The sequence below is a fragment of the Lepidochelys kempii genome, chromosome 2 (assembly GCF_965140285.1).
Source record: "Lepidochelys kempii isolate rLepKem1 chromosome 2, rLepKem1.hap1, whole genome shotgun sequence".
NCBI classification, from domain to species: domain Eukaryota; kingdom Metazoa; phylum Chordata; order Testudines; family Cheloniidae; genus Lepidochelys; species Lepidochelys kempii.
Window position 1 is genome coordinate 170,894,389 of NC_136381.1, and position 24,468 is coordinate 170,918,856.

The following is a 24,468-nucleotide window of genomic DNA, read 5'->3' on the forward strand; positions in this document are numbered from 1 at the left end:
GAGGAGTACTTGTGGCACCTTAGAGACTAACAAATTCATTTGAGCATAAGCTTTCGTGGGATAAAGCCCACTTCATCAGATACATGCCGTGGAAAATACAGTAGGAAGATTATATATATATATATATATGTAAGGTTTTAGTTGGGGGCTTCAAAAACAGACTCCAATGGGAAACTGCAAACTGGACACCATTAAATTAGGCTTGAATAAAGACTGGGACTGGATGAGTCATTACACAAACTAAAAACAATTTCCCCATGCTAATTTTCCCCTACTATTACTCACACCTTCTTGTCAACTGTTTGAAATGGGCCATTCTGATTATCACTACAAAAGTTTTTTTTCTCATGCTGATAATAGCCCACCTTAATCGATTACTCTCGTTAGAGTTGATATGGCAACCCCCATTTTTTCATGTTCTTTGTATATATATATATATCTTCCCTACTGTATTTTCCACTGCATGCATCTGATGAAGTGGGCTTTATCCCATGAAAGCTTATGCTCAAATGAATTTGTTAGTCTCTAAGCTGCCACAAGTACTCCTAGGTTTTTGCTGATACAAACTAACATGACTACTACTCTGAAACCAATCATACCTGAGTTACCCTCCCTGTTTCTGGGTTTTTGGTTGGAAATGTAGACCAATGTCTACATTTGGCCTCAGACTCTTTAACAAACAAATGATCCCTAAGTTATATTCTGGTGGAACTGTCACTGCAGGACTTCCTGCTTCTCTCTTGCACTTATGGGGCTGACACGAGTACAAAGTGGGTCTAAAACACTTCCATTCTGCTCAGGTTGCTTTCACACTTAATTTGCACTGGTGAAGATAACTACATAGGGTGCAGGGGAGCACAGAATCAAGCCCCAAGTCTTAACCATGTGGCTAATGCTCAGTACACCATGCTCACATTATACCTCTAGAATCTTAAGTTATTGTTTGTTTCTCAGATGTAAAGAAGGTAAATTGTTGCAAAGAAATCAAACTGTTATCAGTTATATTTCTAGCCGTATTTTTACAACTGATGGTGTTTAGTAGTTCAGTTGGAGACTGAATTAGCATCATTTGCACATGGAGTACACAAAGTCTTTCATTATGTTGTTTGACCAGCTTACCTTCGTTCCTGTAGTTGGTACAAGTCCTACTGCTGCCATATATGTACTGCCAATTGTCTTGATCTTTTCTATGTCCTTATAACATTCTTTGTCCAGAAGCTTTGTTTAAAACATAAAACTGTTAAACATTACATAATATTTTAGACAACAAACCATAGCTATCTGAAAATATGTGCATATTAAAGTTGATAAACCACTTCAATCTTTATAGGCCCAGTCTTGTTCCCATTCAAGCCAGTGGCAATATTCGCAGTGACGTCTGTGGGAGCCACATCAGACATAAATGTTTTTAAGCATGTAAAGAGGCAGATAGGTGCCTAATGGGATCTACAAAAGCACCTAGGCTCCTAACTCCCACTGAAATCAGATGTTTACAGAGTCAAATTATTAGATAGCCAAACTAAGAGGAATTTTCCACAAATAATCTTGAATTGGCAGAAGTCTGGTAGACTCAGTAAGATCAAATGACAGAGAGTTTAGAACTTACCTCATCAAAATCGGCAATAATTTCATTTAAGAGGCGTAAACACTCCACTCCCATGTTATTGCCATCCAGTTCAATGTAGAAATCGTTGAAATTTGGGATGGAAGCAAACATCACTCCCACTTGTGAATATGACTGGTAATAAAGGTCCTGCAATTTTTGAATTATATGGGTTTTTAAAATTAGAGATTGACATAAACAGGCAATATCATCCTTGTGATTTCTTGAGCTCAGATTTACTTTTGTTAAAGAGAAATTTCATAATGTTTACCAAGCTCTGTCCTACAAATGAAACAGGTCGTAGAATGTTGTGTTATTTCCTATGACATGTCCTGCCTCATTTTCCACCCACTCCCGTAGAGGGCCCGAGATGCAGCACAAACAGTGTAATTTTGCAGTGCAAAGTGGGATAGGATTTAGAGAACTCCTAGAAGGTTCCGTGCTTGAGAGATGGGAGCTTGAAACAGTGTGTGTGATGAAAGCAAAGAAAGACTGTGAAGGTTCACTGGCCATTCTTTCCTGTAAAAGAGGAGCAACTATGGCTCTATGGGGCTACTGCCGCACTGAACATGCCGCAGCCACTACAGAGTGGCTTTGCTACCACAGAGCAGGCTGAGGGAGGAAGGGACAGCTTCTTCTTGTTACAAGATATTACATATAGAGCCAAGTCCTTCACACAAAACGCAGCCAGAGTATTGAGGCTGTGAGCTGGGGCAATATATAGGGTTGTATCTGTTTATTTGCTCCACCATCTTCTTACTGCGAGATATAAGTACAGTCCACGCATGCCTTGCATTCGTACAACAAATAATTATAAAGGCTCAATCATGCCTCTCCTGAGGCTTGGCTAGGCGGGGGATAGGCAGCAGAAGTATTGCTGGAGCACTGGTGCCTGCGGGCGAGCTGCTCCTGTCTCCATTTAGTCCATGTGAGCAGGATGAGCCCAGTGGTGCAGCTGTCTGGGATGGGGAAGGGCAGGGCCTTGGACTTACCCTCACACTGGGCCAGAACTAATGGCCAAGTGGGGTCCATTAGTTCTTTTGTAGCTTTAGCACCTTCCCCCACACCCACATTTCCCTACAGATGTGCAATGGAGGTGTGGGGGGTGGGTAAGGAACTCTCTGCACAATCCCTCCACCCCCTCCATGAAAGCTGCATCGGGGCAACCATAATGTAGTCCTAAACATTCTTATGGATTTCACATTTACTACCTAGCATAATGGGATGCTGACCTCAGACTGGGCCTTCAAGGTGCTACTGCAATACTAACAATAACAGTAATAATTCATAGTGTCATTAGTTGGTCAAGTGGTCCATCCCCTGCATTACTACAGGATTTAATTACTCCCACACTCTTCCCTTAACAAATAGATGCCTAGATATTATTATTATTATTATTATAATTATTATGAATAATTATTATTCTACTCTCAAGTATTCCCAATTACTGTGATTCCATGATATTCTGTAGCAGTTTGTTCCCTTGCCCAAGCTTTGAGACTAGTTTTCACCCTCAAACTTACTGTATCCTTCTAGGGTGTGTAGAATTCCTTATTTTGACTTTTAAATTTATGTTTTTGTAAATGAGGCACATTTCAAGAACCTGAGTGGATCAACTGGAAGTATCTGATATTCCACACTATATTCTATTCAGAACCAAACTGATCTCAGTGGAAGATTGTAATAAACTCTGATCTTTTGACTTGATTGAAAAAGAAATTGGTTATTTGCATGTCGGCACTCAACGCCATTGATGCTGAATGACACCTCATTCACCTGAATGGTATTGTACTGAAGTCCTTCAGAAAAGGTGAATGCTACCGAGAAAGGGAAAATAACCGGACCTGACATCTGACAATGGCTTTTACCAGAACTATTCACTTTAATTCACTTTAATGCGTATGAAATGTAAATGTGTCAAGCTTTGAAGAAAATATATAATTTCCCTGACCTGGCGGCCACACACAAATCATGCATATCATCACGTGCTTATTCCCCCCCACCGACCCCCCACCCCTGGCCTTACCATGTTCCGAGGGTTAGACATAAGAAAATGCTGTGCAACATGTGCTGGCAAGAGATTGAAGAGAATTCTTTTATTATCCAGCTTCACTCTCTCCATATCATCTCTCTCTTCTTCTGCCTAAGGGGGAGAGCGGGAAAAGCTCTTTAAAACAACCATTTTGTAATGAGCATAACATTAATTCAGATCCTCAAATTGCTTCGTCCAGCTCCAGGCTTTAAAAAGCAGCTTGCACGGCAAAATGATACAGACCACCCTCTATGACAGCTGCAAGATCTGTCTGCTTTTAACACACAGGGCAAAATCCGGAACTCCTTATTAGGGCAAACTCCCACTAAAGTCTGTGGGCCAATTTCTGCTCTTAGGTCTTGATCCAAAGTCCGCAGAAGTCTCCCCTTGACTTCAATGGGCTTTTTGATCAAGCCCTTAGTTAGAGGTGTAACTCCACTGAAGGCAACTTGGTCCAATGGGAGTTTGTATGAACAAGGATTGAGTCAATACTTCAGGATTTGGCCCGCAAATCCTTCAATGCCTTTTTAAAATTTCAAGTATGCAGATGACAGTTTCCTAAGAAATATTTGCATTCTTGTATGATTTCTACATTATACAGGAATTCTTTTTGCTTCAATAGTGACTTTATCACTTGCAAATGACAGAATTTCTCCAAATGCGGCTGCAGATCCCTACACATTCAGGCAACAGATTCTATCACAGAGGTGGGCAAACTACTGCCCGCGGGCCACATCTGGCCCGCAGGATCCTCCTGTCTGGCCCCTCAGCTCCTGGCCCAGGAGGCTAGCCCCCGGCCTCTCCACCGCTTTCCCCCTCCCCCGCAGCCTCAGCGCACAGCGCCGCCGGCGCAATGCTCTGGACGTAGTTGCAGAGCCGCGGCCTGACCCAGTGCTCAGCCACCGATGCTCCTGGCAGTGCAGTAAGGGGGCAGTGAGTCGGGGGGGTTGGATAGAGGGCAGGGGAGTAGGGGGTGGTGGTCAGGGGGCAGGGGTGTGGATGGGGTCGGGGCAGTCAGAGGGCAGGGAACAGGGGGGTTGGATGGGGCAGGGGTCCCGGGGGGGCAGCAGTCAGGTGGGGGGGGGGTTGGATGGGGTGGTGGGAGGCAGTCAGGGCAGGGGTTCCGGGGGTGGTCAGGGGACAGGGAGCAGGGGGTGGTGGATGGGGTAGGAGTCCCAGGGGGGCCGTCAGGGGACAGAGGGGGTTGGATGGGGCAGGAGTCCTGGGGGAGCTGTCGGGGGCAAGAAGTGGGAGTGGGGTGGAGGGTCGGATAGGAGGCTGGGGCCAGGCCACACCTTGCTGTTTCAGGAGACACAGCCTCCCCTAACTGGCCCTCCATACAATTTTGGAAACCCAATGTGGCCCCCAGGCCAAAAAATTTCCTGCCCCTGTTCTATCATTTGCTATAGCAGGTGATAATGCTCAAAAGCACATTTTAAAACATTTGTACTGGCTAGGGTGACCAGATGTCCTGATTTTATAGGGACAGTCCCGATTTTGGGGTCTTTTTCTTATATAGGCTCCTATTATCCCCCACCCCCATCCCAATTTTTCACATTTGCTGTCACCCTAGTACAGGCTAAGGAGCATGCGCACAAAAAGAGCTTGGATGTTGCAAGCTAATCTAACTCTGGGTGCCTAAAGTTAGATTCCTGGATCCATATTCAGGCATCCAAATATAAATGATTTGATCTGCAGAAGACAAAAGGAACTGTGGATTTTCAGCATTTTTGAAAATCAGACCACTTTTATTTAGGTGCCTAAACATGGACTTAGGAATCTGACTTTAAGCACCCTGGTTTGAAAATGTTAGCCTCTGCTCTGAGCAAAGTCTTTTCTCAAGATACAGTACCAATCAGATCTTTCATCCAAACGCTCCTAGTGAATCAGACAATTGCTGATCAGGAGGGTAAAATTCAGCCTACGGAAATCACAGCAAGTAGAATTTATTCTTTTCACTTCAACCCCTTGACCACGCTGTTACACACACTACATTTGTCATCAAGCACAACATAATTCTTCTTTACCTATTTGCAAAGTCAGCAAAAAGATGGAGGGCCAAATTCTCAGGTATTATAAATCAATATATCTCCACTGAAGTCAATGGTGGATTTACACCATCTGAGAATCCAGCCTAAAATTTCCCAATGTCTTTTTTTATATGTAGACCTTGTCATACTACTGATATTGCAAAATCTGTTTGGTCTTCTGACAAAAACTATGCACATACTGACTAACATGGAGGGTTTCCTGGTACACATTTGCTTGGGGCAGAAATCAGCATGCTATCTCCCATATACATGCAATCTTAGGATTAGAAGAAAAGTTTTCATGAAAACTCTCCCTTTTGAGGAGAAAGCATGTTTTGTTGTTTTTGATGGAAAGTTTAAATTTTCAGTGGAACCTCCCTGCATTTTTCTGATAATCTCTACACAACAGTCATTGTTCAATTATAGATAGCTTTGCTTAGCAGCCATTTTCTGCACAGTGTTCTTTGAACTTCTTGTCATTCTTTAAAGAGACACAGAAAAAGAAACCCGAAAAAACCTGATTTCATCAAGTTGACCTCTTTGGGAATCATCATCCCCTTTGGAAATACGCATTCAGCTTCTGCTCTAATTTGGACTGCAAGAATTTATTATAATTTATTCTGGATCCCTTACTCAAGCTAAGCCCTCCAGTGACTTTGAATGCAATTTGCAGTCTAACCAAAGTCTCTGTTTTCCATCTGTGAAGTATTTTCTTGACACTTTTTAATGCTTAGCGTTCACACTCTGTCAGCTTTCTCAAAACAGCCTCACCTCCTCCTATTTTAGAGATGCAAACACTGTGTTTCTTTATCATTATCTACAAGCATTTGAATATGTGAATGATGACAATCTGCAGCCTTACTGGTGGAGTCTGAGTATTTTATAGTAAAAACAAGAAGCTTTCCTTGAACTGCAAACTGAAACTGAGTTGCGTACATCCTGGTTTGTGTTATACTCAACGCATGAAGCTAGGGTTCTGAGAACAGCAATGGGAGTCCTGTACTCCTGAATTCTTACTCTATCTGTGGGCCTTACCAAATGCTTCTATTCCTTCATTTTTAACTCCTGGGAGTGTTATGAGGATTAGTTAGTAATGGTCTGATTTTTGAGGTGTGGAGCACTTGCAGACCCCATTGAATGGTTGCTACTGAGAGCTCAGCATTTTTGAAAATCAGAGCACTTATTTAGGTGCCCTTGTAAGGATTTTGGGGCACAATTTTAGGTGTCTATTTGTTAAGACCACCATTTTCAAAAATAGGAACCTATGAAATCTAGGGAAATTCTTGAAGGTCAGTATGGTAGTATTATGCAGGAGGTCAGACTAGATGATCATAATGGTACTCTCTGGCCTTAAAAATCTGTAAAAGGATACTTGTTAGTTAGCTGAGTCTTTAGCAAAATTGAAGTGTGAATGATAAACAAGAAATACACATCAATAAACCAGAATACAAAACTGTATAAAGTTAGGTGTGAGGAATATCCTATGTAACCATCAGGTAAGCATTCTGTGGTGATGTGCACACCATGATGTAAGCCAGATGTAATGTTATCTTTTGGGAGCACTTCCAATTTTGGCCTTCTTTCTTGTTAGCATTTATTAGGATCAAGATACCTTTAAATGGTGAATATGCATAGTCATGTAGTCACCACACACAGTTAACCACAGGTGTTATCATATAACTGTGTATGAAGCAAAATACCCTCCAGATTAACATTATGGGGCAGAACAGAAGTTAAAATAATAGTATACCAAATTCTTGCAGTCATGTAACAGATGTGTGGAGACATATGGTCAAATCAGAGTAGTGTAACAGTAGGGCTGGGTAAGTGGAGTAGAAAATTTGAAGCACTGTGTGGCTATTAATGCTATTCAATCACTATCTGTTTGGCCATCTGAGGCAGGAGTGCATGATTAGCATTCCTCTAACTCTGATTTGTCCACTTTAAGGCCAAGCTTCCAATTCCTGGGAAAAATAATTGAGCAAGTACTAACCATCAAACTTCATCAACATGTGATATCAGCCAACACCCTGGAGGACTCACAATCAGGGTTCAGACCAGGGCACAGCTACATGAAAGACTGATTTACTATATCATATGTAAAGCTTTGACCCAAAAAAGAACAGGTGCCAGAGACTCCATGAAGTCCACTAGGGACTTTGCTATTGCTGTTGATTTTACATGGAAGGACTCAGATACTAAGGTGATGACAACAGTATAAAACCCTAAGATAGATAGCAGAGCTTGGGGCATGCTGGTCATACACTCTTAGTTCTGCCTGTGTTGGGCCAAAGCAGAACGTAGTGTTTCAGCTCATGCACTCTCCTCTCCTCCCCACCAGACAGTGGGTGTGGGGAATAGAACCTCCCCCAAGTCTCAGGGGAAAGGGGCGTAAAGAATTCCACAGGTTAGGAAAGAAGACTAAAAATTCTGCTGCTGCTAGGCTCTGGAGATCCTTCCTCCCCATACCTCTCAAGGTTAACGCCCATGTTCATCTTCATGGAAGTCAGCAGGAAGGAAAGAGAAGATCTCCTTGTCTCAGTGGCAACTGCAGACTTCCTACCAGGCGCTAACGAATGAAGATATCCCAGATCTCAAAATGAGATGAGGAAAGACTTCCTTTGATTTTCATCAGCAGAGAGAACTCCAGTACTCCCCTCCTCAAGTGTCTGAGGTGAGGGGAGTGAGGCAGTCACTGTTTCCCTTATGGACCCCATTATCCTTCAGAGGGATGGATATGACTAGCTCCCCTCCTCGGGCCTCCTGAAGAGGATAGCAAACACTCCTGTTGCCCTCCCTCCATGTAGCTGAGATAAGACGATCTGGCTGGGCCCTGTCCCTGCCCAGACAGAGGCTGACAAAGAAGGGAAAATGGTGTGAGGGTTGCAGGAGGAGGAATAGACCCATACTTACAGGGGATGATATTTACAGCCAGGGACTGAATATTATCCATATAGTTCAACACCTGAATATTATCCAAACACTGGGCTGCGTGCCCCCTGTTTCTACTGGTTAATTCAGGATAGCTGACAGCGTGCTGTTTATATAAGTATTGGCTCCAAGAACAAAGCAGATTATTGAGAAAAAGCATGAGACAGGAACTCGTAGGAATAGCAACAAGAAAAGTGACTATCATATGGACCACAGCAGTTTGGTAGTTATCGCATTTAGTGGCATTTTGGTATCATTTTGGGAATTCAAAATTGCAATATTGCAAATCAGGACTTTTCCCCCTCTGATAAAAGTAAACAGTTCTCTGATGTCATGTTTTCTAATGTCAACATGATACCTGGGTAGACTTATAGCTTTGCATTACATAGTTGCATAACAGCCAGACCTACAAAAAGCTAAGGCAGAGAGGGAGTAAAGTCCCTTTATCAAGTAAACGATGTGTACAAGTACTGACAAATTCTCAAGCTCTGTGTTACAGAGATCATCTGAAATGTTCTATGCAATTAGTTAATAGACAAGAATGAATCTGCTTTGGTAAGGTACCTAACTAGGTAAAAATTATCACATGAAGTTTCACTATCTGATGATACAGCTAAAAATAAATTGGGCTACCACTGTTCCTTTACCAGTACATTCATATAACCTGAAGGGGGCACTAAAATCACAAGAAAGAGACAGTATATCAATAAGCAATTTTGTGAATATGGAATATACAGGGCCAGGTTTTCAGCGTTAGGTATGTAAAAAACTTTGAAATTCTGGCCTACAGACTGCAAAACTGCATTAGGACAGAGATTCTAGCTTAGAAAATTATTAATGGCTGACATGCTAGTATTCCCTAAATAATTCAACTAAAGAAACAATCATACTGTACGATTACCCTTATTTTCCTTCCCAGAAACACAGGTAATTGTCAGAGGTGGGCAAACAATTCACAATGAATCATTTATCTGGTAAGTTTAACCTTTTTCAGGTTCCTGATATTTTAATGAATTTGTTCATTATTTGTAACAGCTTGTTGAATCTTTTGTATAAGCAAATTTTGTGATTGCACATACTGTTAAAGTGCTCATGGGAGTATTTGCAATTCACACTTATGATTTGTCATATAAACACATAAGGGCTATTCGAAAACTATATCAAAACTTTTTTTTGGATAAAAATGGCTTTTTGAGAAAATGGAAATTTTTGTAAGAACTTGTTGGTTTTTGGTTTACTTTAAAGGTTTTTTTCAGAAACGAAAATACTTTGTTTTTTTATCAGCTCCAGGCCGACTAATCGCAAGTTTGAACAGAAAATACGTACACAAATATTTTAACTGTAGCGATCACAAAGTTTGTTCATACACATGATTTGACATATTATTTATTAATTATTATTATTATTTTTATGGTATTATTTCTGTTCCTTGGTTACATAACCTTAAACTTTGTGAACTACCTTCACTTCTGCCTGAAACAAATTTTGTTTATTTATTTAATTTTGGCTACAGGCCCAAAATTGGGTTTCCTCAATCAAAACTTCTTTTGGTGTCACAATTGGAGCTAAGAGATCTGAGACAGCCATTGTGTTAATGGGGTTAGAGAATTATCATATTACTCCTTCCTTAGCTCATGTTGTCAATTTTTACCTAGCGCTAATGATTACCTATGTTTATTGGGAATTACTGAAGAAGAATCTTACCATGTGATACTTTACTTAGTTGTTTCTCTTAGGCCACACTAAAATGTTATTAAACAATATTCTCTTTCCTGTTTCTCAGTTGTTTCAGTAACACTTTTCTCCAAACGAAACTGGCTTAATTCATGTACATTTGCGGTAGCAGAAGTTTTAGGAGCAGTGGCTATTCAGCAGTTCTTGGCACATGTGGTCTACGCTGAGAATTTCTTACATGTCTCAGACCGTGTTTCCTGGTTCTTTGTGCACACCCCTCACCCCAGTCTTTCACCAAACTCAACTGTCTGAAAGAAATTGGAGTTTCATGTGAGTTTTGCCTGCTTTAAGAGAGCAGAACTGAACCCTCAGTGAAGGAAAAAACCACAAGCTTTTCATTGGGGATCACATTTGTAAAGGTATTTAGGCATCTAAAGATGCAGATAGGTACCTAGTATAATTCTCAGACGTGCCTACGCACCTGACTTTCCATGAGTGCTGAGGTACCTAACGTCCGCTGCAGCCTAGACACCTCACTTCAACTTCCAATGGGAGTTAGGTGCCTGCGCACTTTCGAAAATCCCACGAGATCTCTGCCTGCATCTTTAAGAGCCTAAATACTTTTAAAAAAAAAGAAAAAAAAAAAAAAAAAAGAAACCTGTCTCTGGGTCACCATTTTCTATCTTTAAGACTCAGGTATTTAACTGTCAGGTGTGCTGCCTGTGGAATGTACATGATATAATAGAGCTAGGTTGTGGTCTATTAGTAAACAAAGAAAAACTAGGACCAAATCCTTAGCACCTGTCACTCCCATCAAAGTCAGTTAGAGCTGTGGGTACTCTACATCTTTCAGGATTTCGGCCAGACTTGTATTGCTGGATTTTCCATGTAGTATAAACCCCTATACATATTAATCAGTGGTAGATAGCCATCTTATAAGGTGACATATACAATCTCTGCCATACGCTGTATCATCTCTCAGAGTAGCAGCTGGGTTAGTCTGTATCCACAAAAAGAACAGGAGTACTTGTGGCACCTGAGAGACTAACACATCTATTTGAGCATAAGCTTTCGTGGGCTACAGCCCACTTCATCGGATGCATAGAATGGAACATATAGTAAGAAGATACATATTAGCCTCTTATTCCACCTTTTCATGTTCTCTGTATGTATATATATTCCATTCTATGCATCCGATGAAGTGGGCTGTAGCCCACGAAAGCTTATGCTCAAATAGATGTGTTAGTCTCTAAGGTGCCACAAGTACTCCTGTTCTTTTTGCTGTATCATCTGTTAACTCTATAAAGTATTAGGGGCAATGATGAAAATCAGGCCAAGATATTACAGAGATGGGCACTGTAGAAACGTCGAAGACACATACACTATCCAAACAAATAAGTAATAAACACTCTGTTTGAGTTCTGACCTAATATTATTCTGAATATTTAAAATCTATCCAGAATGCTAACAGCAAATATCTAAATTTTAAACCAGATTTCAGATAGTAGAAAGATTATAAGTAACTAATTGATTCATCTTTATATGCTTATTAACAGTAGTACTGCTCTCTGGATGCCTCTGTGACGTTTAAAACATGATTTTATTAGGACTAGATTGCCATGCAGCACGGGGTAGGCAGGATGTGGTTTATAAATCATTGGGCAGTCAGTTTGAGCAGCATTAATTATTGGTACAAATGTAAATAAACAAAACATTGAGCAAAAAGAAAATCCTTCACACTGCGGTGTCACAAATGGGGCTTCTCATGTGGGTAAGGTCCTATAGGATCAGCCTGATGGCGAGCTTGGAGAGAGCTAAGCAACGTGAAAGACAGTGTAAAGTATATTTTGCGTGTAGTGAATCTCCACTGGTGTAGAGTTTTGTCATTACACCCCACTTCATTTGTCATTGTTTGTGATTTCTTTGCCACTTTGAATGTAATAGGAGGCTACAGAATACACCACTTTGCAAAACACTTAGAAGATATCCAAATAAAAGTTTGAGGCACTACAGCCAGCAGAGTCAGCACCACCTCTGGGAGCAATGAGTCCCCATAGTGGCTCTGAGGCTGCTTGCCCAAGCTCAGGGGGTGATTCTAGAAGAATGGGGACCTGGCCAGGGTGCTGCTATCCCCAGCAAAGTTCAGCTTCTGGAATGGTCCCTGTGGACCTTGGGCTTCTGGGGATATGCCCCCAACATCAGGGAAGCACATGAAACTCCCGTTTCTTTCATACATTTGAGTTTGTAAAATTATAAAAGTAAGGCTTTTTAAGTTTTAACGATCACATTCCTTAGGGATGCACAATTCTCTTCTCCAAGCAGGGCATGAAAAACTGAGCTTTGTGCAGAGTTTTTAGCAGGGTTTTGAAGGATGGAATTCACCTCTGATTCTCAGGCAAGTTTTAGAGCTGCAAAGCATCCCCTCCACAGTTGCTACTCCACCTCCTGGCTGGAATACTGACTAGTGCTGTACAAAGCATTAAAGCCAGTGGATCAACATAGTTATGGATCAGAAGGTTCCTCCCACAAACCACCACTATGCACCAACCTCTATGGGGCAAACTGATACCCAGTTATTCCAGTTATATGCAGCTCATGTCCCATATGTTACAATTTTGTCCATACACATAAAACCAAATACTGTAATAATTTATACCTGGTGCAATCCCATTGCCACTGCATTCAATGGGGTATAGGTCAGCACAGAATTTGGTCGCTAGGATATATAGGAACATGGCAATTCTCATTCTGGATCAGACCCAATGTCCACCTAGTCCAGTATTCTCTCTCTGACAATAGTCATCACCAGATGCTTCAGAGGAAGGTGCAAGAACCCTGCAGTAAGCAGATGTGCGATATTCTGCTCCCACATCAGGGCTCATCCTGACCTTGTATAGAGATTGGCTTACACACAAGGTTTAATATCCCTTTCAATTTTTTTTTGAAAAATTGTGGAAATTATAGGAATATTCTGGATATTTCTGTTTTCTATGTAAATGTTGAAACACTTTGAATCTTGCCAAGTTCTTGGTCTCAACAACTTCCTGTGGCAATAAATTCTGCAGTTTAATTAAACATTGTGTGAAAAAGTGTTTCCTTTTATTAGTTTTGAATTTGCCACTTTTTATTGCAGAAAGACCAAGTAGTACTTGTGGCACCTAAGAGACTAACAAATTTATTTGAGCATAAGCTTTCGTGGACTAAAGCTTCTGAAACCTACCACTTTTTATTGGTTTCAGAGTAACAGCCGTGTTAGTCTGTATTCGCAAAAAGAAAAGGAGTACTTGTGGCACCTTAGAGACTAACCAATTTATTTGAGCATAAGCTTTCATGAGCTACAGCTCACTTTATTGTAACTGAATGCCGCTCTGCCCCCGCCCCATTGTGTCATGAGACAAGGTGAGCAGAAGCTTTTGATCTACTTCTCTATGACAATTCTATAATGCTGTTTAGTTGATTACATTCCTTAATATGAAATTCGCAATATAGATAAAGTTACTCTAATTTTGATGTATTATTGTAAGACATTAATGCCCACAAGATTCAGTTCTTGGAGGAAAAATGTTGTGCAGTTGCATGTGGAAAGAGAATAAGGGACTCCTTTGCTGGTGAGCCACAACAAATATGGAGTTTTGTTTTGCCTAGTCAATGCATGACATATTAATTGTTTTGTTTTGCCTAGTCAATGCGTGACATATTAATAGACAGCATACAAAACAATTAGACATTTTGTGTGTGTGTTTTGGAAAGAAAAATAAGTGCCTTGCCTGCACAGCCCAGAGGTAGTCCAGACGTAACTTCAAGTCCACCTGCCTGGAATGAAGCGCCAAAGCACAAGAAAACAGCAAAATGGCTAATATAGGTTCATAGCCACGCATATAAAAGGAGCCACCCCTTTAAAAAAAAAAAAGAAAGAAAGCATAAGTTAATAGACCTTTTAAAGGAAAAACCTTGATCTAAATTCTCAAAAGTGACGAGTGATTTGGGGTGCCACACTTGAAACACACTGAAAGGGTATGATTGTCAAAGTGCTGAGTGTTTATCTTCTGAAAATCAGTATCCTTTAAATTTAGGCACATAGAAATGGAGGCACCCAAAGCCACTAGCCCCTTCTCAAAATGCAGGCTCTCTCATGCAGATACTGTCAGTGCACAGGCTGACACTGCTGTAAGTATGATCCCTGCACCATGCCCCAAAACAAAGTGTGCCCAATTTCTTCAGGGTCTTACCGAACAAGAGCATAAATGTAGATAACATGCATCATATAGTAATATGCACCATGTACATGTGTGTAGCTTTGTTTAACATTATTTTAGCATTTCAGTTACACATAAGGGCTTCATTCACTGCTCTGTTAACACCATTTTTAAACCAGTGAGCGTGACTCCAATGAAATCAACTCTGTTACACCAATGTAAAACTGGAGTAACACAATGCGGAATCAGGCCATAGCTGTTAGTTCACAAAAGCAAATGTCCCACTCATGAGTATTACCACAATAGCCAGATCCTGCAAGGTACTGGGAATTGAGCATCTTTTAGGAGATGCTGAGAGCCCTCAGTATCTGGTCCGAATACAGCACTGCAGTGTTTTAGGACAACAGTAGTAAAACGGAGTTGGCAATGTTTTGGACTATCCATAATGCTACTACTTTCCTTAACTTTACAGTGTACTTACCCTACTGCTTTTCTGTATCCGCTGAGTTCCAGAACAACTATGTACAAAATAGTAACAAAAAGCAGGAGGATCATTTTTGGCAAGGAAGAGACACGTAGAAATATTGCCAAGGTAAGAGTCCCCACAACGCAGGAAAGGAAAGCATAATGGGCCGTATCACATGGAAGTTCATTCATTGTTTTATTCATTCCACCGGGAGAAATGATAACAATGGAACTGCTGGAATTTGTACTCCATACCCAAGGCATGCAGCCAACCTGGGGAAAACAGCAGGGTTTAAAATGAAACACTTTCATCAGAAGTTCAGTAGCTCTTGGGCCTGGTTACAGCCCTCCTTCCTCAATCAGATTCTCAAGCCAGAAACAAACCTCATATTTCCCAACTCCTAGCCTTACCTCTTAACAACAAGACTATTCTTCCTCTCCTAGCACCTTTCCACCTCTACTTGAGGCAGGAATCACGCTCCCAGTCCACTAGATGGCAGCGAACGTGGAAAATTAGAGTTTGAACATAGTTTAAAAAAACCCTCTCCCTTTTCAGTGCTCAAGTAACAAAAGGACACAAGAAAATATCTATTTATTAAGATTTTAAAGTATTTTAAAATATAAAGTGGCGATCTTTGCTAGAATAGTTCTCACACACATCAGAAGAAGAAGCATGTTGATTATACACACACTTACTAAACTCTAACAATTAAAAAAAAAATCAAGTCACAGACGTAAAAGGATATTTAAATCTCTGATGGAAGAGAAGAGGTATATAATTATTCTCTTTCATCTAGAGAGCTAAACATGAATTATGTCAATAACCATAACAGATTCAAATAAGACAGATATGGATAAGCAGGAAATGCAGCGATCCACAGATAATTAAGGACAGGGATCCTATATCCCTTTTTTCTCTAGTCTAACCACCATTAGTTTGGCACTCATCCTCCAGCTGGGAGGAAGGTTGATCAAATTCTTCCAAAGCTGATGTCAGTGACACATCCCAGTTCCAACAGCCTGGAAAGTGAGGAATCTCAAGTACATGATCTAGTCCCAATCACATTTTTGTGATTATAATCACACATCAGCTTTTATCTTACACCATTGGAGAGGACTGGAGTTAACATTAAATGGGAGAGTGTGGTGGTAATGTGGGTTCAGGAGGACATCAGTGTTACTAGGCACCTACAGAAAGCTCTACCTGTACTCTCCTTCTATTCTGAAACCTATTATAGTCTTCTAAAAAAATATTAACCACCGATAATGAAATTTTATAGTGTGCCATAAAATCAGTGACTGTCTGAAAGGTGACGGAGCAGTACATTTTATAGGCAGTTACAATCATTTCAGAAGATGAGACTATGAGATAAATACTTCATAGCTAATATTGTGATACAAAATCAGAAAGAGGGAAACAAAAAATTAATTGAACACAATTTTGTTCAACAGCTTAATTAAAAATGTCACCTGCACTACAAAGCAACCAACATTTTGAAACTTAGGAACGTACAAGAGCTTTGTAAATGATACGCAACTCATCCAGGGAAACACCATCTGCTCTGTAACTACCTAGGGTGAAACCTCAGCATCTATCTGATCGTGAACAATTCTAGAGGGTGTTTTGCAGGAACTTATTCTACTGACTAAACAGGACCCCATAACATTTGAAAGGTTACAAGTTATTGCTAAACTAAAGTATAAAGCTACAGATGTGAGATGCAGCATGGTGTAGTGAAAGAAACAGAGGATTGGGAACATCAGGAACTCTTGAGTTTTAGCCCCCACTCTTCTATTTACTTTCTTTGTGGCCCTGGACATCATAATTTCTGTATCTCACTTTCCTCATGTGCAAAACAGGGGTAATATTTATTTTGCAGGGGACGGAGAAGTGAGCCTTTTATTAAATACATTGAAGATTTAAGGTGGTGAGTAACAGCTGCTTCAGAAATGCTTACAGATACATACAAACACAAGTAGATATTCTTATATCAGGATGGGATTAAATTCCTGACGGCACTTCTTGGAAAAAGCACTGTAATTTCTGCAAGAAAGTCTGTGTCACTTGCAATTGTTATTCTACTTTAGGGAGTAGCCAAATAGCAGGATGTGAAAGTAGTGATTTAGGTAATTCAAATACCTAATTTTCCTGTAGATATCTAAATACCTCTTGGGGAGGGAGGATGCCTGTGAGGAGTCGAATCTTTTTTTTAAGCCATAAAAGGTATCCATAATACTTGGCACTATATGTCTTTAAATGCTTTATAAAGAGTAGGTAATCAACCCTCACAACACTTCTGTGAAGTGGACAGGTAGATATTACTATGTCAATTTCAGAGGTTAGGAAACTGAGCCACAGAGAAGTCATGTGACTTGCCCAAGGTCAGACATCAATTCAATGGAGGAGCCAGGAACAGAATTTACAAATACAGAGCTTCTAGCCTCTGCTGCACCACTCTGCTTCTCTAGCTTGGCTTTTAGTTCCAGATGCCATATTGTGACACACCACATTTAACTGACAGCATCAACCATCTTGTAATATATTCGAAGCCTAATTATGTTAATGGCAAGACTCTCTTTGGCTTCAGTGGGATCTGGATCAGGCCCAGTGTTATTTCTCTTGTTTTTTATATATATTTGTGTCCACATTTTCAAACCTGGGATCCTAAATCCCCATTTGAGCACTTAATAAAAGTGGCCTGATTTTCAGAAGTGCTGAACACCTATAACTCTATACCAGAGCAATTACACAGGCCTAAGAGATAGATGGAGTTTATGACTAAGATATTTATATACCTCCTTTCATTATATAATACTGTCGTGATTTCAAGATCTGATCTCTCATGATCTATCAGGTATAGAAATAAACGTGTTATTCCATTTGAAAGTGTGGATTCCCTGACAAGTCACAAGATATCAGATGTTCATTTGGTCCCTGGTCCAGTACTGAACATTTCAACCATAATTCTTCTGTAAAGTATATGACATATGCAGAACATATAATGGTGTGGTTTGATATGAAGATTTATTGTGGCACTAATTTGGAATAAACTGTATAGCTTACTAGTGGCTTCCACTACTCATAATGAAGATAGCCTTTAAATTACACCACATTGCTATATATACTTTATTAATATATTTACATATTTTGTGCATGAGAGGGAAAGAAAATGGGATGAAGTGGGGGACTAAATGCGATCTATAACAGATTGTTCTTAAACTTAATGTTAAACTTTATATACTTGGCTTATAGTTGTATACTCACCACGCACCCTTGAGCCACAGAGTAAATTAAGATCACAATAAAAATACACAAAATGGTTCGAATTTGTATTGTCAGGCACCCTGGAAAACACTGAAGGAGAAAAAAAGATTGTAAAATAAGGATATTTTAAATCCAAATAATGTAAAAAATGGGTATGTTATTGTTTACAAGGATAGGATGTCAAATAAAATAGGGAATAGGTATGTGAGTTCTGCCTGTGTTGTAAATTACAAAATGATAATCACAAAATAAGAAATGTGGACGAATATTTTAAGGACAGTCGTATTTTCTGTAACAAAAAGGAAACAGATTTGTAAGTTATTTCTCCCTATAATTAAAATTGGCTTTCATTTTATTTTTAATAGGATTTCTGTTCACAATAAATACAACAAATCAGAATGCTCAAATTAGCATTCTATTCTGTACATGTGAAGAAATGAAAACAAACAAACATTATAATTGTATGGTTTGGAAACTATCAGTTGCAGACAGCAACCCAAGAGTCCAGACCATACATACTGCACAGAATTTTGTAGTGATATTTCAGTAACAGTGAATGCCAGTTGAGTTTTAATTAGTAGAGCCCATATTTAAAAAAGTAATCTGATTTGTCAGACTAGGAAAAGCAGTATGGAGCAAAGATGGTTAATGAAGGCAGAGTCTTGAGTATTCCTCTCTCATCATTCATGTTCATCTGAGTATCTGAGCACTAGCCCTCAATATAAATGAAGTTCTGGGGTAGAAGGTGGGAAAGAGAGGATAACAGTTTGCCTGGAATGTGAACTCATGCTGGGTTAAGTTATACTGATTTACTTTGGTCCCATGGGGAGCTGCTTGCTTCCTTATCCCCTTGGCTTGCAAATGAGTGGAACATTTACTATAGCTAGGGGCTTGCTCCTGCACCATTCAAGTCAACATTTTCCCACCTAATAACTTGAATGGGAGCAGGACCAAGACCCAGAAGACAAAAGGGTTTCAGTGGGGGAAAATCAGTGTGCTTCTAAGAGAAGGAAAGTGCTTAGCCCCATCTGGGCTTGATTTGGCTTAGGCCAGTGACGATGAGGGAGAACCAATTTTTGTATGCCTGTTAGTAAACGTATGTAAGCCATGCTTGCTTGGTGTGGCACTCTGTCCACCTCTAGTGGTGGCTAGGCCATCTAAGATTAATGAGCCTGCTACAGCTTTGGCTAAGAGAAGTGCATCTTTTGGCTCAGACAATAGAGGGCCATCTATTAAAGATTCAGATGTCCCATGTTTGATCCGAGCTGCTGCTGATTCACGCACAGGTTACAAGTACTGGCCTGTGCTGGGAATTGAATTGGGTAGATTCTGAAGCTGGGGATTCTTCCCCCTCTAATGGTGACTAGGCCAACTGGAGATTAATGAGTCTTCCCAATTCAACTGGCTTCCACATGGTAGCCTCCTAACTGCATGAGGAACAGAGAAAATACCATATACACCTCCCTGCAGAGTACTACAAAGGGGCTTCTGTAGGAACAGGTATCATGCACTGGAGCTCCTGCTCTCCCTTTCACATGTTGAGACATGGACTCACTGGGTTTATGTCACCCCTATGCATGGCAGTGACAGAATGTATGGCTGGTGATTGCAGGTGATCTGTACTCATTTGTATTGCAAAAAACAGGAATACCAATTCTGTGGCTAATTAATTACACCAATAGAGCAAAACAAATCTCAGTGTGTATTATGTGATCTTGAAATACACCCTGGCTTCGATGTGGACCAAGGGATAAAACCCACATGGATGTAACAAGAGAAACCATTATTTGTAATATCAATAGTAGATTGCTATAAACAACATGTTTAAAACAGAATGGGATAAACTGATCCCTAGTGAGTGCAATAAAGTTACGCCAGGAATCAATTTGATTATCTGTCAATATCATTAAAATACGATGGAACATCTGGGATATAACACAGTATAACACAGTATCTTCACACATTGTCCACTATGAGAACCAAGTCTTGAAAATCTACTGTGTCACGATAAGGGGAAAGGGTCAGCATTGTGAAAATACTACAAAGTGCAGCAGGGGACAGAATTCATAGCTGGGAACAAAGTCCAATATGGTGACATGATTACACAGGTGATATGATTCTGTACCTAACACAACAAAGGATAACTATAATCCCATCGTATCACAGGAAACATTTTTTCATTGTATAGTGAATGATGCAGTTTGCAGTGGAAGTAATTCAAGGATAATTTCCTTGTTCTTCACAAAAGCAATAACAGCAATAATGAAATGCAGAATATTCTGTTAGTACAGTGATAACGCTGCATAATTAAAATGACAAACAAGTAACAAAAGGTTCCAACCGCAATCTTGCCACATTGTATGTCTTGTACATTTTATGGTTTACATATGGTATGAAGCATAATTAAATAAGCAACAAATTTAACTAGAAAAACCAAGTCTAAGTAATGCATGTAAGACATGGTCAAGTTAAAAGTTGCACTTAAACTTTTACATTTCTTGCCTTTTTCTTATGATTTTAATATTGCAACCACTATATTAACATAGGTTTTTGCATGTCATTGCCTTTATTGACATTTACTTTCAGGACCACTGTCTAGTAATTAATTAATTAATCATTCCCGGATTCCCTAACAAGGTTGGTAAATAACTGTATTATTATTTTTTCCATTTTATATGTGAGAAACTGAGGCACAGTGAAGTTGAGTGACTTGTCCAATGTCATACAGCAAGAGAGTGTGCCAGAGCCTGGATTAGAATACAGGAGTTCCTGGCTCCCAGTCCCACACTCCACAAACAAGGCTAAGCTGCTTCTCTAGACAATTGCTGATGTTATATACGGAATTGTCTATTTCTCTGTTTTCAGATATAGGATTCAATCCAGTGAAGTGATAAACACCCTTATGGGGCTGTCATTGACTTTAACAACAGCAGGAGCATACCTTAAGTTTACATTAGCCTCAAAATTAGCCTTAATAATGGGAACGATTTCCTACAAACTGCATAAGTATGAACTACTGTACCTTTTCAAAACAAAAGAGACTAACAAAATTACTCCCAAATGATTGTATATGTTTGTAGATTTATTTTTTACCAGATACTCTGCTAATTAAACTATTTATGTTTCCAAGAAAACAATTCCTCTCCTCTAACCAAAGGGCATTTTTCTTCATTTAAAACAATTGTGTACTAATCAGCAGAGCTGATTAATTGTGTGGGTATTTTCTCCTGCTCTTTTTCTGAGAATACCAAATGAAGACTAATCCACTGAGGACTTCTTTCACCACAAAAATTAGTCTCTGCAGATCCCTACTCTGATTTTCTCCTTCGACAGTGTGCAGAATGTCCTTCTGCTTTATTACCATTTTGAAAATCTGCTCAAAAACATGTCTAGCAGAGGGAAAGAAATATCTTTAAAGTTAGCCAGCCCCAGATTTGTTGGTTCTGTTTGGAGTTTCTAATGCATTGCTTTGCTACAAATTAGGCAGGTTAGAAAATTACACAGATTACATCATGATATGAAGTGCACATAGGTGTTACCAGGTTCCAAATAACTACCACCAAATAAAACTCTTGAAGGAAGAGGTATCACGAAGACTCAAATCACTTACTTGTACTCGTGTGACATGTAGATACATAATACAAGCCACTAGGAAGCATATGCAGAACACCAGGAGGACAAGGACTAGGGTACTCCTAGAAGAAAAAAATATAGAAGTAAAGCAATGCAACTAAACAGTATATCTGAGCTAGCTGGATTGGTGTTTTCCTAAGGCCATTTGGCGGATCAGAGCAATGCATGTGGGATTTTTCCCCCAATGTAAAACTGACAGACACAGAGGGAGTTTTCACTTTTTTTTTAAACCTTCTTCCTATTGTGCTGCCTGAAATTCTTTAGTGAAATTCTCAAGAATGACAATTCAGTAACTTTTTAAATATAGTATCTATCAGGAACCTAGTAAGGGGATCACACAATCTCAGAGCCTCAGCTGTATTATGTCTCAGGGGTTTATATTATTTTTAATTGCAGGTTAATACAGGATATCCTGCACTACGTCCCTTATAAATAGTTTCTCCCAATTACTTAGCCTTCAGTGCTTGGCTAGGGGTCGGCAACGTGTGCATAAATGTCCAAGGTAAACATTTTGAGGTCCATGGGGGCAGCTCCTCACAAGCGGCTCCCCGTCCCTGCAGTTGCTGGCAGAGGCGCAGCCATGCAGCTCTGCATGCTGCCTCCGTCCTCCCTCCTTCCCCGGCTGCTGACTCCGCGGCTCCCAGCCCATTGGCCAGAAACTCTGGCCAATGGGAGCTATGGGGGGAGGGCACCTGCAGACGGCGGCAGCGTGCCTGCAGAGCTCCCTGGCTGTGCCTCCACCAGCAACAGCAGGGACGGGGAGCCGCTTGTGGGGAGCTGCACGAGGTGAGCCTCCCCGCAAGTGGCTCCTCATCCATTTTGTTGCTGTCGGAGGCACAGCCATGCGGCTCTGCACGCTGCCTCTGTCACCCCTCCCCAAGCGCTGACTCCGCGGCTCCCCACCCATTGGCTGGGAACCACAGCCAATGGGAGCTGTGGGGGCGGCGCCTGTGGACGGGGCAGCACGCAGGAGCCGCAGTGTGGGACATGCTGCTGCTTCCAGGAGCTGCTAAAGGTAAGCGCTGCACGAAGCCTGCACCACCCCATGCTCCACAACCCTGCCCTGATCCCCCTCCCACCCTCCAAACCCCTTAGTCCCAGCCCAGAGCACCCTCCTATACCCCAAATCCCTCATCCCCAGCCCCACACCAGAGCCTGCAACCCCAACCCCCTGCCTCACCCCAGAGTCCCCCCCTGAACCCTGAACCCATTTCTGGCCCTATCCCAGAACCTGTATCCCCAGCCCAGAGCCCGTACTCCCTCCCACATCCCTACCCCCTGCCTTACCCCAGAGCCCCCTCCTGCCCCCTTGCCAATGTCTGTCACTAAGTCCGATAATTTTGTCAAGTGTCCATTGTGCAACATGGTGGTGTTGACCCCTGGGCTTGGCTGATATATAATGGTTATCACAGTTCCTCTCTCTTTAATTCTTTGTGAGAGAAAGAAGAGTTATAAAGATTAGAGGTTTGTCCACTCGATCACTTATTGAATCAGATCTTAGCTGCTCCATTTCAGCTACTCCATGCAAAGCAACCAGAAACTTAACAGATCTCAACCCTGAGAATTCCCCATGCATAGGGGAAAAATTGGGTACTGCACAGTTACTACAGTAACTCCTGTATCAAATTCCCTCTCAGCCCCCAAAGCAGGATATGAGGCTAGGAGAAAGGGGATATGGCCAGGCATTCCTACACCCTGAGGATCCTTGTCTGCTGGACTAGTCGCTTGGGTATGTGGCTAGCCAGGCATAAATTACAGCATACATGCAGGTGTGCTAATTTATACATGGGCCAGGCTGGCCCTCGGTAAGCTCCAGGATTGAGGGAGCATATAAGTGGCTTAACCTTTTTATAGGCCATTGTGTCTATGTCTGTGCTCTTTACTGACACCACCAAAAGTGCTTGCTCTTATAGGGTTTTAAAATCCAATAGTGGAAGAAAAGAGTGACTGCTTTACAGTGGAATTTTTCCAAGTCACTATATGATCCCAATAAATATCCCTGATTTAACATTTAGAGAAGTTTTGCAGTACTACTGAGACTTTTTTTAAAACTGTGTGAGACTCTAGCTGGGGGTATCTTCTTTAGGACAGGAATTACTGTTTGCTATGTGATTGTACAGAGCCTTGGACAATGGGGCCGTTGTGACAGATATTGCCTTTTCCTGCAACTTATCTTTGGGGGCCAGAGATTGTAAGTATTTCCATGGACGGGGGAAACCACCGCTCTCCAGAAACTAAGAAGTGGGCAGGGAGGGGATTAGACAAATGTACTCAAGCTGTAACAGCTTCCAAGAGGTACCACTACCAGGCGAGGCTCACATTCACTGGATTTTCTAGAGACCTACACAGGAAGAAAGGACTTTTGGATAAATAGCCCAAGTTTACACTGACTCAGGACCTGCTTTCTGATTCAAGAAATGGACAGAACCTTCTGTCCAAGGGAGGCCCCAAATCATTGCTGGGAAGTGTTGGAAGGACTTGACATATTCATGGGGTATTCTTGTTCTGAGGAAAACATGTTCTAAACTTGTAAGCACAGAAAAAAAAAACAGTGGGGGGGAGTTTAAAAGAACTGTTCACCTGTGAGAGCCCATGCTGGAGTTGGGATGATCTCTGGTAACCTTATTAGCATGCATGTA

At 40.9% G+C, this 24,468-nt stretch overlaps 1 protein-coding gene across 4 annotated transcripts in view; it reads right to left on the reverse strand.

The window, feature by feature from the left end:
• The window catches only part of ADCY1 (adenylate cyclase 1), a 225,643-nt gene that overhangs the window by 10,783 nt on the left and 190,392 nt on the right, over nt 1–24,468 (reverse strand). For 3 of the 4 annotated variants that reach the window (XM_073332758.2, XM_073332760.1, XM_073332761.1), the window contains exons 11-17: nt 21,807–21,891; nt 18,197–18,286; nt 14,948–15,204; nt 14,038–14,164; nt 3,630–3,746; nt 1,607–1,753; nt 1,120–1,218 (exon numbers count right to left, since the gene is read on the reverse strand). In XM_073332758.2, the coding sequence (XP_073188859.1) occupies nt 1,120–1,218; nt 1,607–1,753; nt 3,630–3,746; nt 14,038–14,164; nt 14,948–15,204; nt 18,197–18,286; nt 21,807–21,891 (922 nt within the window). Of the gene's footprint in view, nt 1–1,119; nt 1,238–1,606; nt 1,754–3,629; nt 3,747–14,037; nt 14,165–14,947; nt 15,205–18,196; nt 18,287–21,806; nt 21,892–24,468 lie in introns of all 4 variants that reach the window. The other variant, XR_012157423.2, reaches the window with a different exon arrangement.